This window comes from Musa acuminata, chromosome BXJ2-7 (genome assembly GCF_036884655.1).
Source record: "Musa acuminata AAA Group cultivar baxijiao chromosome BXJ2-7, Cavendish_Baxijiao_AAA, whole genome shotgun sequence".
Taxonomy (NCBI): domain Eukaryota; kingdom Viridiplantae; phylum Streptophyta; class Magnoliopsida; order Zingiberales; family Musaceae; genus Musa; species Musa acuminata.
The window spans coordinates 29,881,203-29,897,410 of NC_088344.1; the positions used below are offsets into that span (position 1 = coordinate 29,881,203).

Consider the following 16,208-nt stretch of genomic DNA (forward strand, 5'->3'; position numbering starts at 1 on the left):
GATAAACATAGTCATATTTGGATAGGTCGTCTATAAATGTGATGAAATATATTTTTCCACTAAAATATGAAATATAGAGTAGTATGCATATATTAGTATGAATAATCTCAAGGAGCTCTTTATTTCTTGTGGCATTTTTTTTTGTATGTTTAGTTTGATTTTCCTTAATGCAATATATACAAACATCAAAATTAGTGAAGTCTAAATATTCTAAAATGTTATCCTCACTAATCTTTTAATTATTTCCTTAGATATATTCTTTAATTGTTTATACCATAATATAGAACATCTTTAATTATTGAAACTACATTTCAATCCAACACTTGATTGTATAGTCAATAATGTCTTTGCAAACTTAAGATTCAAATTAATCCTGTACAAATAATCATACAGAATTCTAGATCCAACTTTTATTGAATCATAAAATATACTGAGTTTACCATTATAAAAAAAAAGATAATATCCTAACTCATTAATTTTAGATAAAGAAACTAAATTTTTAGAAATAGTAGAAATATAACATGTGTCAACAAGATCCATTAGATGACCCGTCTCTAGGCGTAGACGATAAGTCCCTACTGACACCACTTTTGCTTTGAAACAATTTCCTATAACGATGAATCTTTCATATTCTTTTGATTTTCAGATTAAAAAAATATCTACATATTATTGGTAACATAAGAGCACTAGAATCAATCCATTAAGTATTAGAAGGAACTTATGTAATGTTTGATTCGAAACATACAAAGATCGAGTTTATATCTTTTTTTTCAAACCAAGTCTTACATTTAATGCAGTCCTTCTTCACATATTTTTTCTTGCCATAAAAGAAACACTTTGCTGTAAAAGCTTTCTATTCATTAGTTTGTTTAACATTTTTAGACTTGATAAATTTCTTTAATGGATGATGTTTCAAATTTTTTTTCTTATTACTAACTCTTTGAGTAGTAATCATGACATTATATGAACTTTCCTACCTTAATCTTAATTCTTCCTAAATACACGTACTAGTTAACTTATTTAAGTCTCACTTATCCTTATTTATATTGTAGTGAATCTTGAATGAGCTAAACTGAGAAGGAAGAGAGTAATGAAATGGACGAGGAAAAACTCATCAACAATCATGCCTAATGCTTTAAGTTTTGTAACTTTATCAACCATATTGAGAATGTGATCTTGAATTCCTCGAGTGCCATCATATTAAGCTATAGTTAGTTCTTTCATTAGTGTGCTAGCCAATAACTTATCATCATATTTAAATTTGTCTTCAATAACCTTTAAATATTCCTGTGCGCTAGTTGCAATCGGTAATGAAGTTTTTATATTATTTGTAAAATTCATTCTTATGAACATTAAACTAAACCTATCATATCTTTCCCAAGCCTTCATTTCATTAACTTGTTCTATAGTACTTTCATCAATCAAGTCTGTGAGCTTTTCAACAAGCAATGCTAAGTTAAGATCTAATACACCTAGTGTGAATTACATATATTCTAACCATTTTGAATAATTTGATCCAGAGAGTATAGGGATATTAAAAGCATAATAATGTATGGATGGAAGTACCACTGCAAAATATAAAATAACATTAATTCTTTAAGTTTTTCAAAATATGATAAACTATTGATATAATCTATATTTCACTTTTAGGTGAAATATTGATATATATTTAAGATCATCTAAGGAGGACTAGTACATGGAATAGAGTTACTACCTTTAGGTATACAATATTAAATTGTAAAGATATCCAAAACAATATCATCATACCCCATCACATAATTATTTAAAGTAGATTTTCCTTTGGGATTATCTAAATCTTCTAATTATTGTGAATATTATTTTCTTAATATCATTTAGGACTAATTCCTTAATGTAATTTTATAAGTTGATCTATGTTACTTTGGCAGTTATAAGACCAATATAATAATATAATAATATAGTTTAAAATATTCTATAAATAAGAAAACTTTTATTGTAATTTATATCCCATAAAACCTATCATCCAAGGCTAGTTTAACGGCTACAAGTCAAATAAAACTTAGGGAGATAAGTTACAAATAATATTCATCAAATTTCTTTAAGTTAATTTACGCTAAGTAGTTCAATAATAGAATAACAACTATAATAATTATTGAACATTAATTAACAAAAGAAAAACTTATATAATAATCATAATTATTATAACACATAAATCATGCCTTCATGTGAAAGATAAATATTATTTCATAATTTCAAATATATACATATAAATGACTAAAAAAAGTTATCTAAGAATAATAATTAGATTTTATTTACCACATGTAAAATGTAAGAAAACTATAAAAGAAAATCATAATTTATATTTTTTTATAATCTAAACCTAAATTCAATCAAATAATCAAAATATAATCATGATCAAATTCAATCACAATTATAATAAATCAATTTTATAATTAAGGATATAAATTAGAAATTCTTAATTTTATAAGGGCAAAACTATAATTTTATTGAAATGATATAAGGTATAATTATGATATTTCTAAAGAGTAGAACTATTAAAATACTAAAAGTCATTAATAAAATACAAAAGTGCAAAGCTGTGATTTGACCAAAAGGCAACTCTAGGGAAAAATCGTAATTTTTCCAAAAACCTGCTACCTGCATCACCATTGCCTATGCGACTGCCGCCGTGTGACCATCGCCTTTGCATGGCTACTGCCACCGTGGCATTGCTGCCTGCGGCTAGCTGTCGACTATACGACCGCCCTACAGCACTAACTCGACCCGCGACTACTGCATGGGCATGGCTTGCCCACGCACATCTGCCGCTTAGAAGCAGCTGTCGCCTGGGCATGACTGCTGCCCTCGTGCGGTCGCCACCTATACGCAAGTTCTAGCCCCATGCGACTGTTGCATATGTGTGTTGTCGCCCGTGTGGCTTCCTACACGCTTGTGCGTGACTGCTACCCATGCTCGGCCACCGCCTACACGATCAGTCCAACGCTCAGCCCGCGACCATCGCTAGTGTGGCTGCTGTAATACGTGGTCGCCCGCAGTTGCTGATGCTGGTGTGGTGCGCATGCTGCCTAGTGTAATTGTTGTCGTCAACAAATCTGTTGGTTGTACGCAGGTAGCGATGCTACACAACGACCATTGCTACTTCGATATCTAGAAGACGATGATATAAAGAATCTCAGAGATAGATCGGAAGACATATCAATAATACATGGATTATTCAAACATCATAAATAAAAAAAATAATAGACGTAAGGTATTTGATTTCAAGAACCTAGGCTCTGATATAAATTGTAAATATAAAAACTATTATATACTATATGTAATGCGAAAAAACTTTTATGCTAGGATTGAAATCAAATAATATTAGATCGATTTTATGATACATATATTTTTTATACCATTTTATCCAATTATAAAGGGCTACATAATCTAACACTCAATACTTTTAATTCGTCATCCTTCGATAGACAAAACCATATACTACGATAGTAATATATAAAATCAACAATAACTAAAATAGAACACGATCATACAAACGTGTAAATAATCCTACAATACATAATTTGCATTGCGGATCATGTCATCAATAAATAATCCTACAATACATATTAATTTTAAACACAAAGCACTTATACTAAAGATCAAACATATGCATGCTACGCACTAATAAAGAACTTAGAAATTTAAAAAAAGATTTATAAATAAGATATAAAATCCAAAGGCCTCTCCCACCTTAGAAATTTAAAGAAAGAAACATCTAATAATGAGTTTTGTGGAGCCCCTACGGATTTTTTATCCCCAAGCATCATTTTATTGGGTTTTGACCAAAAATGATAATTGTTTTTCAAATGTTTAATTGGATTTTTAGAACCGAATGAATTGGACTAAATTGAATAAATTTGTCTCTTTGTCTCTACCCTAACTTCTCCCAAATCGTTACCTTCTCTCCCTACCCTTTATCTTCTTCCTTACCCTCTACATTGGGCTTTGGCCTCCTCCCCCTTCTCATCCACCTCCACTATCACCTGCTCCTCCTTAGTTCGTCTGCTCCCCCTTCGTGGTGATTTCCTCCTCCCTCTCTCCCTTCTCTACCTTTCTCACCTTCTCCTCCACCTCTTCTTTTTTCCTTCTACTCCTATACTACTACCTCCCTCCCTTCCTCCCCTCCCTCATCCTCCTCCTTCTTATAGTTCATTGCAGATTAGATTAATTGTTGCCCTTGAATTATACCCATTCATAGAATATATTAAAAATATATTAATTTCTATCATATATTTATAATAAAACTAAAAAATATATTATTTTTTAAAATTATCTTAAATTATTAAAAAATTATTACACTTGGATTATACTCATTCATAGAATATATTAAAAATATATATTTTATATAAAATTATCCTTAATCCATCGTAAATTAAAAACACGTCCTAGTAGTTGTAGAGAAGTTTAGATTGGTTTAAATAAAAATTAACTTAGTTACACTTGATCATATATTTAACAAAAATAATTTCTTAAACATACGATGGTACTACTCACCAAGCAATACTACAGTTCATACATCTAGTAGTATACTACTCAAGAGCGATGGTATCGTCTAGACTTATAGTGGGATTACTAAGGGGTAATACATTATTTAAAAATTTTAATTATTCTAAATTTATAAAAAATAAAAAAAGTAATGCTAAAAATCTTATAATAATATATTAGTAGTTCGAAGAAGTTTAGATTGGTTTGTTAAAACTTAACTTGAATTACACTCAATTATGTTATTTTACACTCAATTATGATTGGTTTCTTGAATTACACTCAATTATGTATATTCAACCCAAAAATATCTTATTTTAAAACTTAATCATTATAAACTCACAAAAATTAAGAAAAATAATGCTATATATCTTAGAATATGTGCTAATAGTTTTGGAGAAGCTTAGATTGATTTGTTAAAAATTAACTTAAATTATATTCGAGTTATACTCGATCACAAATTCACATAAAAATATTTTATTTCAAAAATAATCACCCTAAATTTAAATAAAAATAAAAAATAATAATAAATATATTAGCACCTCACTATAATAGTTCTTAAGAAGTTTGGATAGGTTTGGTAAAGATTCAAAGAATTATACTCGAGTTACACTCGCATTATATTTAAATCATATTAATATTATTCTCAAGTTATGCTAAAGTATAAGTTCAACCTAAAATTATTTTATTTTAAATATTAATTATTTTAAATTTATATAAAATAGAAAAGTGATGTTAAATATATTATCATCTCACCTTAATAGTTTCGGAGAAGTTTGGATAGATTTGATAAAAATTCAACGAGTTACACTCAATCACCGATTTAACTCAAAAATATTATATTTAAAAATTTATTCACATTAAAATTATAAAAAATAAAATAATATTAAATATTATAGAATCATATGCTAGTAGTTTTAAGAAGTTTTGATTGATTTGATAAAAATACTTTTGTTATGCTCGAGTTAATAATTACATTACATAGGTTATATTGGTTCGTAGATTCAATAAAGTTCGACTCAATCTGTTATGACCAGACCCAACCCAATTTGAAGCAATCTGAGCTAAATCGACCTAACCCAAATTTTGACGCCCAAACCTGTACCACCCTAATCCTAGTTCTACTTATACCTTGCATGCATAACTAAAGTAGAATATCATATTTTAAATTTTTATTACTGCTACCAATCGGGTTGTAGTGGAAAGTAAATAATTTTAAAATTAAAATATGTTAATTACTAAATAAAATAATAGGATTTCCCTTATACATAGTATTTTTGACACTGGTACAAAATTATACCATCTAACTAAAGAAAAACATAAATATAACAAGTCCAAAATTTATACACATAAAATGCCTACTAGTAAACTTACTTATAAAATAAGATTAATAATAAGTAATCATTCAGTAAGTATAAGTCTTTGTAGTTTTATTCATGTAAGTATGCATCATATCATGTATACCATAATTTAAAATTATTATTATAAGATAATTAAAAAAATACTTCATCTTATGATTTATTTAGTAAGCATAATCCTGCACACAGTCTATACATAATAAGGACATAAAATTTGATGCTGAAATAATTCAGAATGCTTATATGCATATATAGGAAATATAATAAATTTATGAACTTCTACGCACCATATAATAATATATATATGTGTGCTCCTATACTGTACGTCTTTATAATATATACGTATACTCCCATACTATACATTATAATAAATATATGCACTGTCACACTGCATGCCATAAAATATACATGCACTTTCACATCGTATGCAATAATACATACATGCATTCCCACACTACAAAACATAATACAATGTACACTCCTACATGCATGTTATAATACATACATGTACTCTTACACCACACATCATAGTATATACTTACATTATATATTATAACATATTTGTGCACTCCTACACTGTATATTATAGAAAATAAGTATACTCCCACACCACACGTCATCATATGTACATGCATGCAAGACATTTTTGAAGCATAAAAACCATAATATCCTATATATTATACAAAGAAACTTTAATGCTAAGATTAAAATCAAATAATAATGGATTATATTTATGATGTATATCTTTTGATACCATTTAGAAAGATTTTTATCTGATTTGTAGATGCACTATCTTCATATCCGAAAAACCATAGTGATGTCGATTATAATCTCTCAATGATTGTCATGTATTCATATCTCGTATTTGTATCTTCATCTTCTCATATGTATTGTCCTTAGAATGTCCTGTCTATATATAAGTAAGAGTAAAGGGCCTAGGATAAGTAATTAGAAGAGTTTCTCTTATCAGTACCATCTCCTAAGGGATCTTATCATAATTAAACTTTCTTTTTATTAGCCAATAACCTTTATCAGAATCCAATTAGACATATAATAGATCTTATCAATTAGATAGGGTTATATAATCTAATAATTTTTTTTATCATAATTTATATATTTTTTTCTTACAAAATATATATATTTATATTTAGCTCATCACGATTATATTCATAGAAATAAACTTTTCAAAATACTTTATGCATATGATAATTTATATAATCACTATTTTATAGTAAATTAAACTTATACTTATTTGATTGAATTCAAAAATAAAGATGCCAATGAAAGACTATATTTCTTATTGATCGAGCGTGCTAACAAGCGATATACATATCAAATTGGGAGTAGAGGGTCATAAGATGCCTTAATTATAAACCCTACCTTTTGAATTTATTACAATAATTCATAGAAAAACTTGATAAGATCTCTCATAAAATAAATTATACTTAACCTAAAATTTTATTTAGATTTCATCACTAAATTTTATAATAATTCACTCTATAATCAAATGAACTAGCTAGCATCAATCAAACCATCGTACAATTTTTTAGAGATATTTTATTTCACTATTCTAACTGACCAAACGATCTTGAACCATCATAAAATTTTATAGAAAACTAGGTAACATATAAAACTAAGTGTACATTTATATCTAAATTCATCATTTAATCTCACTTAAGTATCTCAATATTCAGTGCAATACTCTTATTTGATTTGTATTCCTATTTAATTTTTTATTACTTTATCCATGACTAAGAAGTTTATAATCATCTATATACATAAGGTTTAAAACTTAAATTATTTATTTTAATTATGTTCAAATTTATTCAAGTCTTAAGATTCACTTAAGTCGATTATATTTCATTTATCATTTCTAGTCAATATATGTATGCTTATTATCATAATTTAACCTTATATTCAAGTCCTCTAATACACTTTGACTTCTTGCACTATTCTTAACAAAAACACTAAAGTTTATGCATGCTCAACTAATATTTTATAGAATACTAAGAATGATATTTTTGAAAAGCATGTACTTTGATATTAAAAGTAAAAAAATATAAATATATCATTTATCATACTTTTGAACTATATACATTACAAATGATACCATAAAATGAGGGTAACATATACATATTATTTATACTTCCATTAACATACTGGTTATAATTCAATATATATAAAACTCAGATATTACAAGATCAGACCGAATTAACCTATGAATCTGACTTTAAATAGGCCGATCCAAATTCATTATTAAGATTTTTTTAAAAAATTCCTAAAAAATTAAATTTAATGATGTTATTATATGTTTTTTTATTATTGTCCAAGTACTTTGCACCAATAAATACTAATAAGTATAGAGCCTGAAATGATAATCTATTGTGGCTTAAAGAACTTGCATCAATATATACTACATTATTAAGTGACACCATAATGGGATCTAACTCCTGGTCTTCTATAAGACTTTAGTAGAATTAGAGAACTAAATATGATTTCTCTCATAAAATATATTTTGATTTGGGTGAGCATTGGAAGTAATTTATTATCAAGACAAATAAAAATAATAATTGTGTCATTGATTTTGAGTATTTCAATTTTTGTGCCTAACGGTTCTCTCTTTTTTTTCTTCACTAGGCTCATCCTTCTTTTTATTTTTATTTCTTTTACTTCTCTTATTGATTATCACATAGTATTGTGATCATTTTGAATTTTGGATTAGTTTAGTTGGGTCACCACAATGTTATTTGTCTATGATGATTCAATCTATCATTACACAGTCATCTCATGTTTCTGTTTGGCTCTTTTAGGGTGAGACCTATGACCTTCGGTCTACAATTTATGTGTTTCTTGGGCTAACATTCCTTCATCTCTATACTCTTTGTTCACAAGCATCACCATTCTTCTATTATTGCATGATTCTGACCTAGCGGTATCTGATCCGAATAATGCAGTCGTTTGGCCAAGTTCTTGTCTAATTGATTTCATTTGATCAGTTCAATTTTTAATTGACACTACCAATTGTCAATCTAAATTATTTTTTTTATATTTCACTCCTCATACGTTCTATTTAAAGAATTTTTTATTCTAACATAAAATCTACTTGAATCTAATAAAATATTTAATATGTGGATATTTAAACATCACATCATTATATATTTTAGTGTCTCGCATCACTCAAGCGTATCATGTACAATGGTATTAATTGCAACATCTAACGACATATTAGACTTTGCATTCGAGTAACATCCGATCATTTCATATAATTATTCTCATGAATTTAACTCTCACTTAATCCCTATGGTTACTGAGACCCTTTATAAGAAAGCCTCGAATGTGCTACTTTACTCAATAGAGAGCATATTCAACACTTGATTTTTTATACTAATCTAGCAATCAAAAGTGCATTTATCAAATATGTTCTCAATACAGTTCTATAAGACTCTTATCGAATCCAAATGTCTTCTAACACGAGACTTACGAGATATCCAAAAATAAACCAATGTTGTCTTTATGACGCAATACATCGAATAATTAGAATCTACATTAACATGTTCAAATTGGTGGTTTTAACTTTTTGATCCTAAAGTATCAAATTGAGTTGATCATTCTTGTAATGGTATGCATAATTTTTCCATTTCAGATTTATAATTTTTTTCTTATTTTATCTGAGAAGTGTCTCTATAATCTCCTAACTTAGTATTCAAAGTACCATCATATTCATCTCTACCAGCAAACTTTCTCATTCATTCCATCTCTTTTTATTATTATTTTGTGAACATCGATCACTAATGACTCGAGTAGTATTGATGGGTGGGAGACGGTCAAAGAACCAATAATTCCTATATTTCGGTGTCGGGAAAGATTTGTGTGTGTGTGTGTGTTTTAGAGGATTTGGTCACAAAATTATTTCTACATCAGATTCTATCCCTTCTATTCCGTCCATTCCTTTAGATTCTAGTGACTGTGATAGATGTTTCCATTTGCTTTGAATGTTTATCCTACTTTCTTTTGATGATTTTTGAGAATGCATCTTAGATGAACAATCATATTTTCTAAAGTTGTTTTATAATGTGTGTTGAGTTTATTCGATAAATTAGATGAGTTTATGACATGACCAATATTTCAAGTTTAATCGGGTCTCGATATTTATTATTTATCATGTGAACCAGAGAGATTATTATTATTATTATTATTATTATTATTATTATTATTATTATTATTATTATTATTATTATTATTATTATTGATGTTGAGTTGATCGTGAGAATAATTCGAACATCATAGCTTACCACTGTAGTCCCCATCCATGTTAGTGCACAAAATCTAACGTAAGATATATATTTATATTGTTACACATCAAATCGTATCTCAATATTTCAACGGGCCAACCGAAAGTAGTCGGTCGGTCGATCCATCGACCACTCTATGGTGTATTATTATAAGCCATGATCGTACTCGAGGTACGAAGTCATTGACCAAAGTAGACATTGAGTTGAAGATGAACCCTGAAAAAAGCTGATGGTAATGCATGCCCTCTGCAATCGCTCCTATTCCAGTTGAAGCTTTTTCCATCACATCTCATCAGGACGAGGACCACCAGATCAAGTGGTCCGCCAAGACCGACGTCGTCACAGTTGAGTGGGGTCAACACTCGTCTCCCTTGTGGTGAGCATCTTCCTCGCTGGGCCTATGCATCTGTTGCATCGCTCTATAGCTGACACAGTTCAACTTTATCTTCTCAGATAGGACAGATTCTTCTGAGGTTGCTCAGCTTGCTTTAAGGTCATGAGAGCAGCACACTGAACTGCACTGCACTGCACTGCACTGCACTTTCCTTTTCCCTTTTAGCTTTCAATGAGCTGTCGATATTTGTTGGTGGATGCACAACTGGATGATTTTGATAGCACTCGAGTCCTGTCTCTCTACTGTGCTATGTTGATAAGTATGTTACTTACAAATTTTAATTATATTTAGAAATCAGATTTAAATTACTTCTGATAAGATTCTATTTTTTTTAGGGTTATAATTAGGATTATGGATTTAGTAAGGAAAAAGAGCTCTCGAATTTGATAAGAGAGAGGGATGTAGAAGAAAACATCAAAGGTTATTAAAGGTTTAAGTGGAAGGGAATGTAAGAATTTTAGTAGGGCTTGGATTTGGCTAAACTTAAAATAGATATTTCTTATATTAATTTTTATATAATAAAAAATTAATTTTCTCTATAGATATAAGTAATATAAATCTTATATCAACTTTCTTACAAGTTCTTTATTTATTGATCTTTATCTTCTCTTTAAACCATTAACTTGCTTTTGTGATGTGGAAAATGGTGTATAAGTTCAGGATAAATTAGCTTTCTTTTTGTTTGGAGAGTGTTTCAGGTATATTTAACACCATGTTATCTTGCAAGTGGAATCCATTGCAATCTTGAAAATAATAGCTTGTCTCTAAAAATCGAGACATCTACATTCCAATGATACTTAAATGAATGTTATTAAACAGAGTTTTGGAAAGCTCAATGATTAGACTACACACTTTACTTAAGAATTCATGCTTAGTTTACCACAAAAAAGGTGCAGAGAACTGTAATGCAATTTGCACTCCATGATTAGCAGGACTTGCACAGCAACGTCCTTTTAAAGCCACATTTGCACTCCATGAGAGATCCTAAGTATCGCCATTAAAGTGGTTGGTCGCCTGTCGCTGTAGTTGTCAACGTCGAAGAACAACTTGGAGATACACTCCGATTGCATGAAAAGATCTACCGCTTGAAACGCTACAAGCGATAAGGGACTTGACAGACGTATGCATTTAAGAGGATGAGACAGAGATGACGGAGGAGAGATAGGGATTTATTATTTTCTTAATCTAAGAACTCGTTTTATAAGAAATTATTTCACTGGATATAATCTATTATTTCGATGACTAGCTTGAATATGATTTACGTTAGGAGTCTAATATTTATCTAACAATAAAAAATTATTTTATGAGTTATAATCAATTGTCTCGATAATAGATATGAAGTTGTTGATCAACATGACTTGTGTTAGGAGTTTCTAGACTCGCTCGGTGTGTTTCGAAATGTTTGATATAGAATCGATCTACGCTAAGACTAATGTTAAGAGGGATTCTCAATTTGATTCCTTTAATGATTAAACTTTCGAAAGTAAAGACGAGAGAAAAAAGAGTTAGACTTCTATAATTATATCTTATTTTAAATTTTATAACTTATCCTCTCAAAAACTTATGGTCAGAAAAAATATTTTATCAAAAATAAATTATCTTATTTTATTATAAAATACCACGTGTGAAGCCTCGGTTAGATATATATATATATATATATATATATATATATATATATATATATATATATATATATATATTTCTCCGATCACTCGAGTATGAAATAGCATTAAGAAACACTATTTTGGAATTGACAATGGGAATGCGTGGAAGCATAGGCTAAATATGACTATTTGGAGTGGGTTGCAAGATGCTTTGGCTGCAAAATTGAAGAGGTTGTAACACTGCAATAATACAAGTCTAAAATTTTCTCAGTATTATTGCAATGATACTGCAATAATCAAGAAGAATTGGCTCATATATATGTTGGACACTAACAAGTTTAAGACATCTCAATTATTTGATAGCAAGAAGGAATTGCTTGCAACTTTTTACACAACAATCATCATCATCATCATCTCCTGACGTACCGTTGTGTAAACTGGCACGCTTAATCCGATTATCCCAACATATGGCACTCAATAAAAAGAAGCCTCAGCTCAACATTCTGTCGATTTATACCTACGGATATCAAACATTCGTGCCTAATTAATCAGTGCCGTCCCAAACTTTGACAATCCAATCTAGTGATGGACAAATCAATTATCTTAGATATTCGGCTACTATTAAACGGGTTAGATTGGATCAAATCATCGAGTTCGATAGAATCGAACCCAAAATTGAGATAACTGATGCTTGAGAAAAGGGTTGCGAGGGGGGAGTCGCTCGTCATCCTGACGTCATGGTAAGCCTAACTGGTAATCTAACCTGACCAAACCAACCGCACATGGCAGTTGGGAGGCGTTTGCTTACGGTTGTGGTACAGAAACAAACTTGGAGCCGACACGCACCACCGCCACCTCACTTCGTCCTTTCCTCTTCCCTCCACCCTACTACTACTGCACCTAAACGCGTTCCGTGAGACATGGCCACGTGTGGGTCCCCACGCGCAGGGAGCATCCCACGAAATCCTGCACCCTCCCCCGTCCCTAACCCATGCAATCACGTCGGAGAGGGACGTGAAGTGCCTTGCTCCCCCCTCCCCCCTCCCCCCCCCCCCGTGTCAACCACTCTTCTACTGACTCCTTCCCTCGGCCCTCTTCTTTTACTGTGGGTATATGTTGAAGCGGCAACTCACATGGCGATTTCTGCATCTGTGGGCAGCCCTTGTGGTGTAGGTTCGAACGAGGGGACTGTCCTGCCCTCCATGTCCACATTCTGTTGCTGACTGTCTTGTCTCTCTTGCTCGCATGTGACTTATGCCCACTCCAAAAGGCAACCTTTCCTGCCCTCTTCCCCTGAGTTGGGCGCCTTTCCACTCCTGTGGAACAGGAGCGCAGCTGCCCCATGTGGCTGTGTGTAAGTGGGATTCACCTCATGTTAAGGCACAGGGCTCACCCTGGCTCTGTTTGGGGACCTGATTGCACTCGGAACCGCGAGATACGATGGGCCAATGGATTGGCCTACGAGCTGCGGCCTGACCACACCACCTCACATGGGCAGAATCCGATTCTTGTAGTTAATTGCCGCCAGATCTCGGACTTGTATTCTAATGTATGAGTTCCCCAGAGGAAACGACAAGGCGCAGTATCCTCAAGGTTTCAGGCTGAGACGAGGGAGACAAGGCCACACAGGCTACTGCTCGGGTTGAGCGTCAGGAGATATTAACACAGGGTTGACGGCAGAGAGGGGGAGGAGTGGCCGGAGATGATTAGCGGAGAGCTTGATAACCCGATGGGACCATGGTAAGAGACAGTAGGGAACATGTGGGCCTCCACGCTTTCCCGATACAGGGTTCATCCTCCTCGGCCTATTTTACCGGGCTCTCAGGCTCCATCGAGTCTACTTCCCCAGACCTCTCTACCCCCCTTCGTTTCCCCTCTCCAAGTCCCCTATAAAAGTTCTCTCCCTCCCTCCCTTTTTGTCTCTGCTCTCTCGCACCACTTTCCCTTCTCCCTCCTAAATCACTTCAGCCTTCCCAAAGGATGTCCAGTAGGAGGTCCAGGATCTCAGAGGAGGAGATCAATGAGCTCATCTCCAAGCTACAATCTCTGCTACCGGAGACCCGCCGACGAGGGGCCGGCAGGGTAAGCAAACGCATCCTACCAAGTTACTCAACTCGGCTCCCCAGGTGGTAGTCTGACCTGCGCCTGTTTTCTGATGTGTAGGCTTCATCAGCAAAGCTGCTGCAGGAGACATGCAACTACATCAGGAGCCTCAGGCGGGAGGTCGACGACCTTAGCGACCGCCTGTCGGCGCTCATGGAGACCATGGACAACAACAGCGCCGAGGCGGAGATCGTCCGGAGCCTCCTCCGGTCCTGAGCATAGTTATCCTCACTTTGCTTCATCTCTAGTCAGGGAGGTCAACACCAACATATCCACATATATAATGTGCCATTTTACTTACCTGTTTCCGTCGAGTTTCCTGTACATCTTTCCCTAACTTTGGAGTTCTGCCTCGAGTTGTTTCTTCTGCAGACAAGCGACCGACAGCTGCTTAAAACAAAAAATATTCATGCAATCCGAGTTCTACTTGCTTCTGTCTCCTATATTTTATGTCTGCTTCTCATCTGTAGCTCTATCCACACGCAAGCGAGAGGGGGGCGTCTTGTTAAATGTCACGGTCATAGTGTGTATATATATATATATATATATATATATATATATATATATATATATCCATGTGCTCGCATGAGATCAATGGCACGAGGCATGTTGGCTTCCGTGAATTCTGAAATCCAACTGTAGATGGTCAACTTGAAATGCATTGCATCCATTTCCTTTTGTTGAATCATTTTTTGATGTCCTTGTTCGAAAACTACTAATAATAGAACTTCCTGGATCAGCAACTACTAATTATTTTTTGAGGACACGGAAGAGTAGGGTAGGAAGTGTCTTTTATGGGTGTCTCGACCATTAATCGGCTTCCAAATAAAATTTTCTTATCCAAAAAGAAAACAAGTGATGACAGGGATGACTCACTTCGACCGAGGCAGAGTTCAGGCTACGAACTCTGCCGTTGGTGCAGGCGGCTACGGAATCCACCGTCCGATGGATCTTCAGGAGTAAGGACGTCGGGAGGCCCAGTGGGTGGAGGGCCCACCGCTTGGCTTCAGATCGGGGCAATCGAATGAACCTACCCTCCGCCTCCCTCTTCCTCTCTCACGCGTTTTCTCCCCCTTTGACAGACTCGAGAACTTACCTCGATCAAATAGAAAACCGGCAGAAATCGAACGGCACATCTCCTTTAAATGGAGAAAAGCTACTGTTCTATATCCATATATGTATGCGTATGACCAGTCCTAACATAGCCAAAAATAAAATTGAACTAACTTTGTACACCAGAGAGTGACGAGGAGGAAAACAAACCCAAGAAAAAGAAAAAAAGGAAAATTATTCGCCCGTTCTCACGCACAGGAAGTCTGGTCCGCGCGACCTGCACATGACAATAACAAATCTTTAAAAAAAAAGACCGTAGCAAGAAAAATGGGCATTAAAGCATCGTTTAACGACTGCCGTCCGATCGAAGTGATCAAGCTAAGAGAGAAAGCGAACGGTGGATCATAGAGACGAGTGATGGAAACGAGATCAGATCGATTTGGGAAAGAACATTAAAAGTAAAGATGCAGAAAGGGAACAGAACTAACCTAAGCTGATCCGATCGCGGCCTTGCGGTTCCCGAGCGGGGAGGACGGCCGCGCGGATCTGGAGCAGAGAACAGCACCGGTGGCGTCATGAGGGAGGGCGGGGAACCGGTGGTCCCTCGCGCTCAATCCCTCGCCGGCGCCGTCGCCGATCCTGAGGTCCTCCTCCCGGATCTTCCGCACCTGGATGTGGGCCAACGGCCGGGATCGGATACTCCCATCCACGTCCGGCGGCGCTTTCTCCTCCACTCCACCCACGCCCATCGAGATCGCCGCCGTATGAAGTCTCTCTCCCGCAAGGGTCTCACTTCGAGAAAGTGGGGACTCCTGGGGGCGTAAAAGGGACGAGAGATAGGCGCGGAGGTTTGCAGCTGCGTTTACGGCACGCGACCCGGGCG

General features: G+C 33.9%; 1 protein-coding gene across 1 annotated transcript; it reads left to right on the forward strand.

Moving 5' to 3' along the window:
* Positions 1 to 13,965: 13,965 nt before the first annotated feature.
* On the forward strand, positions 13,966 to 14,698 carry LOC135617522 (transcription factor ILI5-like). Its single transcript, XM_065117852.1, has 2 exons — positions 13,966 to 14,251; positions 14,333 to 14,698. Exons 1-2 carry the CDS (start codon positions 14,150 to 14,152, stop codon positions 14,486 to 14,488), a joined length of 258 nt encoding a protein of 85 aa, XP_064973924.1. The 5' UTR covers positions 13,966 to 14,149; the 3' UTR covers positions 14,489 to 14,698.
* Positions 14,699 to 16,208: the final 1,510 nt, after the last annotated feature.

What these genes read in the sequence shown, in the direction of transcription:
- LOC135617522 (XM_065117852.1), top strand. Translation starts at nt 14,150, where the DNA reads ATGTCCAGTAGGAGGTCCAGGATCTCAGAGGAGGAGATCAATGAGCTC. An exon ending in GCCGACGAGGGGCCGGCAGG is followed by an intron (nt 14,252 to 14,332) that starts GTAAGCAAACGC and finishes TCTGATGTGTAG; the next exon opens with GCTTCATCAGCAAAGCTGCT.